This window comes from Ochotona princeps, chromosome 1 (genome assembly GCF_030435755.1).
Source record: "Ochotona princeps isolate mOchPri1 chromosome 1, mOchPri1.hap1, whole genome shotgun sequence".
Classification (NCBI taxonomy): domain Eukaryota; kingdom Metazoa; phylum Chordata; class Mammalia; order Lagomorpha; family Ochotonidae; genus Ochotona; species Ochotona princeps.
The window spans coordinates 102,069,567-102,081,636 of NC_080832.1; the positions used below are offsets into that span (position 1 = coordinate 102,069,567).

At 41.5% G+C, this 12,070-nt stretch overlaps 1 protein-coding gene across 1 annotated transcript; it reads right to left on the reverse strand.

The window, feature by feature from the left end:
- Positions 1–203: 203 nt before the first annotated feature.
- ANKRD66 (ankyrin repeat domain 66) lies at positions 204–11,598 on the reverse strand. The gene is made up of 4 exons (XM_058669746.1): positions 11,495–11,598; positions 4,274–4,448; positions 2,200–2,428; positions 204–399 (listed from the first exon to the last, which is right to left on the reverse strand). The coding sequence occupies exons 1-4, from the start codon at positions 11,495–11,497 to the stop codon at positions 204–206; spliced, it is 603 nt and encodes a 200-aa protein (XP_058525729.1). The 5' UTR covers positions 11,498–11,598.
- Positions 11,599–12,070: the final 472 nt, after the last annotated feature.

The window sequence follows — 12,070 nt, forward strand, 5'->3', positions numbered from 1 at the left end:
CCAGCAGTCATCCCTTCCTGGGAACCATTCTTTTTGACAGAGGATTTTAGCGAGGAGACAACAGACAGCAGCAGAGGGTAAGACCAGGCGACGCTTTGAAACCGCCTTGTGGATTTGGCGGCAGAGGACTACTGAGAGAAGGCAGCAGGACACAACCAGTGCCTTCCAGAAGATCTCCAGCCCCACCTGTGGGGCACTCACACTCATTTCTCCCAGGGCTTGCTGAGCCTGAGAGGGCCTCGGCGGCTTTTCTTCTCCTGTTTCCTAGTGTTTTGACTCCGAGAAGGAAGGCTCAGCTCCAGTTCCCTTTTCTTGGCGTCCCAGTCTGGGTCCCGCTCCTCCAGCAGCAGCCCCTTCTGGCGGGCGGCAAGGCGGTAGTCCTTGCACTCGGGCTCGGCCCTGGAAAAATGCAGAGGGGTTCTGAGCAAGTGGACCGCGTTTCTGGGAGTCTGTGCGTGCGGGTTTTGGAGCGGGTGCTGGTGTCTGCTTAGCCTCCTGCGCTCTTCACCTCTGCACGCTGTGCGCACCCACCGGAATCCCTGGGAGAAAGCAGGGACTGAATGTGCGCATTTCCAAAGGGTACATTCAGAGGAGTTGCAGACACTGAGCAACGCTGTGAGGTCAGCCAGATTTACTAGACTTAAAGGCCTAGATGGTAGAAGGTGCTGCTTGTTGTTAAAATATAACTTGGTCCAGAGAAGGTCTCCCCAAGAAACTGTTGAATTTACCTGGACAATAAGATGCTAAACTCTATATTTGGTATATGTTTGCAACGAAAGAATCTTGACTTAATTTGAACTGTAATACTGCAACTAGGTGGAGGAATCCACCATGGGGGAGGGCTCAGGGAGGGGATGGGGGAATCCCAGAGCCTATGAAACTGTGTCACATAATGCAACGTAATTAATTAAAAATATCTGTATATATAAAACTTGGTATCACTGGAAGACTGTTTTCTTTCATTCACTTCTAATTATATTTTTCCTAATAACGGTAATATATGTTCTCTATAAAATTTAAAAGTACAGAAACTGTACAGAAGAAAATAATCTCTCACAATCATATTGAAATGGAGTGATAATATAAAAATGGGTAGTCATAGTAGGATGATGGACGGGTGCATAGAGGGACTCAGACAGGTCAATAGACCTTCAGGCACACTTGAACATCAGGATGTCCTGGGATGTATGGTTTTGCACAAGAGGCCTAAGATGAGGACCCAACTTGCTTAAACACACCCGCGAAAGTCCCTACACAGAAAACTCAATCCAGGGTGGAAAAATAGAATCTGAACGGGCAGATGGTGACGCAGGAAGCGAGTACACTACTTGCCAGCTGACCCACACAGCACGGTACACTCAGAGGACAGTGAGGCTGCCCTCACTGGCCCATAAACCCACTGCCCTCACTGGCCCATAAACCCTCTACAGATAATTAATCTTGTCTTAAGTGGAGGTTTTACCAGGTTAACTATTTTTCAGCAGTATTTCCAAGCTTTTCATTGTTGTCACCCACCTTCTCGTCATCAACTGCCACCACAGATTTGTTCGCCATCTCATTGTGGTTTCCAAGCAACGTTGTCATTACTATGTCTGGTATGAATTGCATGTTGTCCCAATCAAATTATAAATTCTTAAGCATTGTTTCTATTTCTCTCAGAGTTATAATTGTTATGAATATAATTGGCCCTTAATTGTGTCTGAATGCTTGGGTAGTGAAAAAGAAATTAACATATGTTCAACAAGTTTTAATCTTGTATGTATGCCTGGGGAATGCACAGCTAAACAGAGAAATGTTAAAAGATAAAAGAATAGAATGGAAATCGAACTCACCTGCTTTGTTTTAGATATGAGGAAACCAAGAGCCAGGAAGGTGACTTAACTTGGACAAGTTACATGGCTCATCCTTTCAGAAGATTGCATGTTGTCATGGATCCTGTACCACATCCCACCTTCAAACTTAATGCCCCAACTCACTTATCTGAGGCAATTGTTGTTTAAATTAATACTTTTTGCCCAAACCCAATCATTTCAATAAATATTTAAAAATTATAAATTGATTTAAAATAAAAAATCAATAGAAGCAGTAGCTTACTGTATTTTCTTTTATCATTGACCTGAGACCTTTGAGATGGCAAAGATCTTGATCCTAAGTTCTTACTCAATGCCCTCTCTCCAGCTGGAAGCAAAACTGACTTACTTCTCCAGGAATGCCACACAGGCTTTGTGCCCATAGATCTGTGCGATCCTCCTTGGGGTGTCTCCGAAGAAATCGGGGGCATCGATGGCGGCGTGCAGGGCATGCAGAGTTCTGAGTACATTCAGATGGCCTGACTCAGCTGCGAAGTGAGCCGGGGTCCAGCCCACATCTGTCACCAGGCAGGGTCTGGCTCCATATTCTAGCAGGATGTGCAATACCTCCATTTGCCCTTAGAGACACCAGCAAGAAATAGAATGAAGTTGGGATGAAAATGTCCCTGGTGGCCTGAGACAGCAGCAGTATAGATAGCACACCAAGAGGAAAGACGTTTGCCTTTATGACATTTATCATCATTCCCTCCTTTCTTCTCCCTCTTCTGACCAGGGACTTGGTGCCCTACCCTCACTGAATGAACCTTATTCCACCTGATACCTGAGCATTCCAAGTACTCCTTATACTTTTTCCAGGATGTAGCTTCTTCTTTCCCAATTATGCTTGGCCTTGAACCTGGTGCTGATGGCTCAACTGGCTAATCCTCATCTTGCAAGTGCCAGGATCCCATATCGGTGCCAGTTCATGTCCCAGATGCTCTACTTTATATCCAGCCCCCTGCTTATGGCCTAGGGAAGCAGTGGAGGATGGCCCAAGGCCTTGGGATCCTGCAGCCACGTGAGAGACCCAGAAGACCCTGACTCCTGACTTAGGATCAGCTCAGCTCTGGCTGTTGCAGCCATTTTGGGAATGAAACAGCCCATTTGGGGAGTGAACCAGCAAATGAAAGATCTTTCTGTTTCTCTTTCTCTCTGTAAATCTGCCTTAAAAAAAGAAAAAAACAATTGTTTGGCCTTGCCCGGAATTCTTGCTTTTTTCCAAGTAATAGAGTAGCTGTGCGTGGTAAGAGTCACCCCATTTTCAGTCATCTCAATGTGCGTTCCTAGAACCAACATGTCAAATTTCACACAGCATAAGAAAGCAGGGCTTATAATCACATAGATATGGGTTCATATTCTGGAAACACCGTTTGCTAACATGTGACATCTTGGATAAGAAACAAATGTGTGAGACCCAATGTCTTCCTTTAACATTTGAGATATTACTTCTTGCCACACTGAATTCTTGTGGACTGCAGGTGAAATAACAATAACAGTTGTGAAGCACACAGCACATAGAAAATACTCAGTAAAAGATGGCTTACTACCCATCTGTGAATTCACTTCTCAAATGTCCAAAAATAGCCAGGCTTTGGCTTACATACTTGAGCCATCACCTGTTGCCTCCAAGGGTGTCTGTTAGCAGGAAGCTTAGATTTGACAATAGAGCCAGGACTAGAACTGAGACATTCTGCATGCAACACAGGTGTACCAAGAAATGCCTTAATGGCTGAATCAGGTTTCATCCACAAGGACTAATACTGAGAGCAGACCATACACTAGGCAGTCTACATCCAATATGTTATTGCATTTCCACCACAGAACTCCAAGATACTGTTATCATCTACATTATATAGATGAATAGAGATGTCTTGATTCATGACGTGCTTAACATACTACAAGTGGCAAACAGTGCTGAATTGAAATTTTCCACCTGGGAACTGGTGTTGTGGCCTAATGAAGGAAGATACCGCATGCAATGTAGGCATCCCATATGACTGCTAGTTTGTGTACTGGCTGCTCTGCTTCCAATCCAGCTCCTTGCCAACGGTCTGGAAAAAGAAGATGAAGATATCCCGGGTCCTTGATCCCCTGCCCCAAGTGGGAGAGTATCCCAAGTGGAAAATCTGGAAGAAACTCATGGCTCCTGGATTCAGGTTAGCATAGCATAGACATTGTGGCCATCTGGGAAATGAATCAGTATATAGAAAATCTCTCTGGAACTTGTGTGTATGTATGTGTGTGTGTGTGCGTGTGCGTGTGTGTGTGCGTGTGTGTGTGTGTGTTCCTCTCTCTCTGAAACTCTGACTTTGAAATAAATTAATAAATGTTTTTTTAAAATAACAGAAATATTTTCCTTGGCTCTGGAAAAATGTTCTTATTTCCCCTTCTGTACACACTGTACTGACTGTGTCCCCGCTTACCTTTGATTGCAGCCCAGTGCAGTGGAGTCCGATCATTCCAGTCTATATCCTTGTAGTTAGGATCACAAAGACCCTTCTTCAAAATCTTGTTCACTAAGTGATAGTCCCCTGCAGCCACAGCTTGGTGGAGCTTTGTCATGTCCGACATTTTGTTCAATTCCATGGCAGACAGCAGCTGTGGGGAACACATGCATCTAGAAAATTCTATATGACCTTTTATTATTAGTGAGTCTATAAACTTCTGAATCATTGGTTTTCTTTACTATTTCATTAATTTGCATCTAGGTTTGCCTTAGCGTGTGTTCTGCTAACTGTACACAAGAATCTTGGCTAATATAATCAGTGCATGCCAGTTCCCTACCCAATAATTATTCATGCATGGCTCACACTAAGTATAGAAGTACACTGTCTGCTTAGAGTCTGGCGCTCTGCTCTCTGACCTCAAATCACCTTCCAGTGCTGTTTGGTATTTCTACTTAAAAATTCTGGTAATGTTGCCTTAAGTAAGTTTCACTTTCTATTTCTCATCTGCAGAATGAGTATTAAGAGCCAGGGTCATTGCAAAAATATAAGATAATCCATAAGAAACATTTACTAGATGCAAAACAGAGGTTCCATGGAAATTTAACACTGTTGCTGCTTTCACAACTGGGAGACATCCATGATGCTAACATGGCTCCCACTAAGTATAGAAGCACACTGTCTGCTCACACACTGGCACTCAGCTCTCTGACCTCCAGTCACCTTCCAATGCTATTTTGTACTTCTACTTCAAAATTCTGGTAGTGTTACTTTAAGTGCGTTTCACTTTATATTTCTCATCTGCAGAATGGGTATTAAGACCCAGGGTCATTGTAAAGGTATAAGGTAATCCATAAGAAACCTTTACACTCAATGCAAGACAGAGGTTCCATGAAAATTAAACACGATTGCTACTATCCCAACTGGGAGACATCCATGATGCAAACATGTAAGTAAAAATTCCAAACATTGCTTTTAGTGGCTGTACTTTACATACAGAGCCTTAGGATTTCCTGGATCACTTTCAGGGGATCTATGAAGTCAAACTATTTTCATAGCAGTATTAACAATTTATTGATCTTGCTCATTGCGTTGAAAATTCTGATATTTCAAAGTAATGATTTTGAAAACTGCTGGTCCCACAGAAAGAAGCAAAACAGTGACATTAAATTGAATTAGTAGTCATGATTTTCACCATACATAGTTAACAATGAACCTACTTTCATATGAACACTTTTGATAAAGTGGTTAGGTTATAATTAAGTAACTAAACTCTTTCCCTTTAATTACATGCACTAAACAATGTGATTTTAAAATACTGAATAATGAAATATGTCAGTATTTAGAACAGCTTCCTCACCATATAGATCAATATTTTCCATATGATACATGTTGTAAAATCATGCATGAGTACAGAGATGCTTTTCAGACAGAGCAATAGATGTTAATAACACAGAATATGGAAAATATATAGATAATCATTTTAGATTTCACATTGTAACTAACCTTGAATATACTATTTGCCAGGCTTAGTGTAATATCAAAGAAAAATATCCATAATTATGTAAAAAAACAATAAAATACTTCTCCATTTTCCAACTTTATCTGTACCTGCAGCTAGATTTTATCTTTCAATTGTGACAACATACTAAATATGAAACACCAAAATGAATGCAGAAAATATAGAAGCCAAAGGCATTCTATTAAGTTAGATGTTAAAGTAGGGAGAAAAATGCAATGTATTGCCACTCATCATTGTTTTGAAAATATGGCTATTTTTCATAGAAATATTATCTTTGTTATTATGTAATAGATGTGTTACAGTTTCTGCAAATGCATTAATCAATATTTTATTTTTTTCTGTTTTAATATCTAATAGAATAAATGCTGGTAACTCTAACTCAAACAAAAGATTTCTAGGGTTTCCAACAAAATACAAGTGTAAAGAAGAGTCTTAGGTCAAAAAGCTTGAGAAGCACAGATAGAAACAGACAGAAAACAAAGGAAGAGCAGAGAGCCTCTTGGGATGTGACCATTGGGAATGTTCTCTTGATTTCAAGAAGTGGCTGGAGTTGACTTCACAAACTGTGACTAACCTCACCTGCCAATTAGTAGAAATGTAAGTTCCTAAGGTCCCTGAGACTAGCCAAATCTGAACTCTGGAAGGGCCATAACAACTTTTGGTACAGTAAGGCCTCCAGATGAGTCTGATGTACATTCAAAAGTGAAAGCCCATGAGTGTGGACGCAGAGTAAATATAACTACAATGCAAGGCCCTGAGTGTCCAGGGAACAGATGAAAAGCTGAGTCACCAAGACAGGGAAGTGAAAGCAAGTGACAGAGTGAAGGATCCCACCACAGGCACAGCAAGTCTGTGGTCTAGAGGCATATACTGAAAAGAGCAGGTAGTTCCAGCTCTAATTGGCAGACCAAAGGTTAACAGTTTCTCTACAGGCTAAATAATAACTATTTCTATGTCAAGAGTTTAAAACCAAAGTTATTACACAGGAATTTTTCAAGTTCCTGCCCCATTTGTCTAAAATGAATGGCCTTAAACCACTCTTTATGCCCAAGCGTCCTGAGCTGGAGACAGTCTCTGGGCAGGAAGCACAAGCCTAAGAGGGATAGTGCTGCAATGATCACTACCACTATTACTGTAACTCTGCCCCAGTGATACCCAGACCCTGGCAAGCTTTCCTTCATCCTAGTGAAGTTGACCATTTCAAGTTAGCAGCTAGCTAGAGGCAAGGCAACTCATGGAGTCGCCATTTTCTAGACTGTGATTCCACTGCTCTGTCCCAGCATTCACCAACAGTGGAGTGCCCATTGGATAGGACAAGAACAATATGTTCTTATGAAGCAGACAAGCACAGCAGCGAGGTGGTGGACAAGTACTTTGAAAAAGCAGAAGAGATGGTGGAAATGGATGCGTGCCATTGCTCTAGGCACCTGGGAGTAATACCCCTCAAGGCCCAATACCTTTGATAGTGATCGGGGGGCCTATGTGAGCCATGTTGGTCGATGTTTTTTTTTTGACTCTGATACTGCCAATCATCTAAGTAACCTTGTTAAAATGCTGATTCTGCTGTAAGTCTGGAACAGGTATGAAATTTATTGTGCATTTGAAACGATTCTCCATGGTGGCTGCTAGTTCACTCACCACCCTTTGAAGCAGGGGTTACACTGGGGAAGAGCAGTACTGAATACCCAAAGGAGGCAGAAATTGTTCTCAATGGAGTGGTTTCATAAAAATCATCAGTGGATCCGTAAAGATAATACAGATGCGTGGGGCCGGTGTTTCGTCACAGTGGGCTAGGCCTGAGATGTTAGTTTCCTAGTTGGAGTCCCAGCTGTTCTGTTTGTGATTCAGCTCCTACTGATGCACTTGGGAAAGCAATGGCAGATGGCCCACGTGGTTGGAACTCTCTCATCCCTGTGGAAGATCTGGAAATATTCCTGGCTCCTGGTTTTGGCCTGCCCAGACCTGACTCTTGTGACCATTGGAGGAATAGACTAACGAATAAAAACTCTGGTTGTGTGTGTGTGTATGTGCATGTGTGTGTCTGTGTGTAGTCCTCTCTCTGTGTCACTCTGTCTTTCAAATAGACAAATACATTTTTAAAAAGTAGGTGCCTGGCACTCCAGGGTGGAGCAGGTGGTAAGGAGGAAGCTTGGATCCCAACCATGAAGACTCCCAGACCTTCACCTCAAACTATTAATACGAGCAACAAGGACTATATCCCAACTGCCAAGGAGACCACAGGGAATTGGATGCCCTCGGAGGCCGAGTACTCTGAGGTCACCCACCCTCAACCGGAGCTTCCGCAGGGGATGGAAGAAGTCCAAACACTACCGTGCAGAAGCCAACGTCATCGGAAAGACAACCAGAAGCCCTGAGCGGTTCGCAGAAACAGAAGAACGATAAACGTCCTTCGGGACCAGGGGGGAGAGCTTTCTCTGGTCTGAACCTGGCTCCACCTCTGGACCCCCACCCTCTCTCGCGATGACCATCGGGATTGCTTCGAAAACCCCTCATAGCAAACAATCATACAAACTAAAAAAACCTAAAATAAATAGACAAACAACAAAAAGTAGAGCCTGGAATCTGACAGGAAAGAGCTGGCGTGGTTGGCTCATGCCTCGCTGGGTGGGACACAAAGATTAGTCACTCCTCACCATGGTGTTGGGGATTTCCCTGCATACCCTCCCCCAAAAACAAACAAACAAAAAATGTTCAGCACCTTAATTGTCGACAAATGTCTTGTTAGAGTTACAAGCCAGTCTAATTATCCTAAAATCTGCCAAGATCAGCAAAATTATACTTCAACACAACAAATGGCTAAATACTAAAATGAAATAGACACGAGACAGCTGAATGGTACCTTATAGCCATTTTAAGGTATATAGCAGTCGGTTCTGTATATAAAACTAAAACTGAAATGTCAATGAGCTAATCATAGGTTGTGGTTAAGAACTTGCTTTCTTTCTTTTTTTTTTTTTTTGTAACACACTGGTTACTCACAACCATGTCAATTCCATAATGTTTCAAATTGCCGTTGATGTTATGTCGGGACTCTTGGTTGAATGGGATGATATTCTGCCAGCTCTAACAACGGACCAGAAATGGTCTCCCCAAGAGACTGTTCAACCCATCTGGACAATAAATAGCTGGACTTTATACTTGGTATATGTTTGCAAGGAAAGAATCTTGATTGAATTTGAGCTGTAATACTGCATCAAGGTGGAAGAAGCCACCGGGGGGAGGGGCGTGGGGGGGTATTCCCAGGATCAGTGAGAAATGAATCAGGATTTCAAATGTATAGGAGCTACACATGTTGCATGAAATAGGTGTTCTACACATATTCAGTAAAAGAGAGGGTGATATAGATTACATTTTACTTTTAAAACCTGGTTTAGTAAGCAAACCATTGCACAGGAGTAGGAGGGAACTTCAAAAGGTTCATAGGAATAGAATTTAAAAATGAATTTATTTGGTGCAGAAAAAAACTTGAAAATATTTTTTTTCATAATGTAGGCTTTCCTTGAACTTTTTAAAGAAATATGATTTGATAACAATAGAATGGTAAGGACAGGAATTGAGTGCTGTTAACCTGCAAATGACACTAAAAGCAAAAAGCTTTCATAGTTGATGTTTTTTCACTTGATTTTCATACAAACCTTTAGTAGTTTTACATTTACACCTACCTTGTTTATCCACGTTTGCTTGTGTAACAAGTAGATTGTATAACTTCCCATGGATGAGTTGCAATCAAAGTTTAAGTTTTCACTGGACAGCCAACTTTATTCCCAACAGAAGGAAAGATTGATTTCCCAAAAAATTATATGGAAAGGCAAAGAACACAGGATAGCCAAAACAGCCTTGAGAAAGAGCACAGTTGGAGGAACTACAATTCCCAACCCAAAAGGCATAGCCGGACACTACAATTTTTCACTCATTGGTACTGTGGCAACTGACTAATCACAGGGAAGAGAGTGTGGTTGGCTCCTCTACCCAACAAGGATGTATCCCTGTATTTTCCTTTAGGAGTTTCATAGCTTTAAGTCATACAAATGGGTATATGACCCATCTTAATTTTATATATGGCACAATTGTCAAAGCAATTGTGTATAAATGTAGGGATTTTATGAGTTTATGAGTTTATTTCCACTCTTGATTCTATTTTCTTTATCTCAGTCTAGATTTATTTATCTCTTGTCAGAGTTGCAGAGAGAGGAAGGAACAGCTTTGGGGAAAAGAATCTTCCAGCTGCTAGTTCATTCCCTGGATGTCCACAATGTCCTGGGCTGGGCCAGGTAGAAGCCAGGAGCCAGCAGCTTCACCTCGGTCTCCCTTGTGGGATAAAGGGCACAAAACATACTCGAGACATTTTTCATAGTGTTTCCTATGCCATTAGCAGGAAACTGCATGGGAAGTGAGCAACTGGGACACAAATCAGAGCCCATATGAGATACTGGCTTCTCAGGTGGTGGCTTTACTCACAGCACCAGAACATGAGCCCCATACCGTAACAAACTTTATACATGGATGTTAATAGCAGTGTTCATAATTGGCAAAAAGCTAAAATAGGTAAAAATGGTGAGCAATGAGTGAATGGATAAGTGAAATGCAGGTTATTCATATGATTGGATGTTATTTAGCAATAAAAAAATATGAATGAAGCACTGGCATATGTTTAGCAGATGACCCTTGAAATACAAGAAGTTAAATGTCAATGGAAGACTGCACACTGTGTGCTGCTGTTCATGTAATATCCCCAAATAGGTAAGATGACAGAGAGACAGACTATAGATTATTAGTGGTCCAGGTGAAACGGATTGTGAGTGCTGATAATACAGGATTTTGTCTCAGGATAATGTAGTGTTCTAAAATGATATTGTGGTGGATGACAGTTTCATAGGAAAAAAACTAAAGGGGCTAAGCCACCTGTGGCACTGGCATCTGATATGGGCATGGATTCATGTCCCGTCTGTTCTACTTCCAATCCAACTCCCTGCTCACGGCCTGCAGAACTATAAAGTCATAAACTAAAAGCTTAACAGCTCAAGTCCTTGGGTCCCTGCGTTCGTGTTGGAATCATGGAAGAAACCCTTGGCTCCTGGCTTCAGATCAGTTCAGCTCTGGTCATTGCAGGTATTGGGAGAGTAAAGCAGCAGATGGAAGATCTCTCCATCTTTCCTTCTCTCTGTCACTCTGCCTTTCAAATAAAAATAAAATAAATCTTAGAAACTAAAAATCTAAAAGCCACTGCACTAGATCCTTAAGCAGATTCAGCTTTAACAAGTCATTTTTTAAAAATAAAAAAACAAACAAAAGATAAACAATTGATTTGTGGAAAATGTGAGTTCATGCAATTCTTCAAAAATTCATGGGAAAATGCCTATTATGAAAATCCACCTATGTGGATTTAAAAATTTTTACATTACAAAGTAAATTTCTTCTAATTATATTTTCCGTAAACCTGAGGTTCCTTGTGCAATTCACTAGCCTACTAATGATTACAGAAAAGTAGCAAACTTGTCTGTATATGAATCCTTGTGAGTTTAGTTAAGCACACTCAAGATCCTATCTTTCTAATGTGTTTCAATTTACACCATAGGGAGTAATATAGTTTCTAATAGATGTGTGTGATCTGCAATGACTACAGTAAATTAAGAGAAGGGTGATATAAAAATACTCACCATCTCACAGGAAACCCAAGTTGCCCTGTGCTGGCAGGCATACTGCACCGTTCTGAAGTGTTTGTTCACACCATGGAAACTGACTCCTCCTTCTCCATTAAAAGTCCACCAGTCACTCTGATGTTTGCAAGGGTGGCATTGCCTCTCAGCTTCACTCCAAAATTCCTTAACAATTCCACTTTTTCCTTCATCCAGACATGGTTGTCCTCAGGAGGTTATTTTGAATGCCATTTGATACAAAAATAAAAATTAAAACATTAGTATATGCCCAGTCAGCTCAGCATGGTGCAGGAGTTGAGCTGCTTCGTCTGACCCCTGTAGAGAGGCAGGGAACTCATGAAACCCTCCCATTCACAACCAGTCATGAGATCTCAGGCAGCGCTTCATTCTGTCAGCTATAAGTTAAATTTTTAATCATTGGGTCTGTGCTATGACATAGCATATAAAGCTGCTGCCTGAGATGGTGGCATTTCAACCCAGCTCTCTGCTAATACACTTGAGAAAACAGCAGGAGATAGCTCAGGTCTTTGGACCTCTATAACCATCTGGAAGATCAAGAAGAAACTCCTGGCTCCC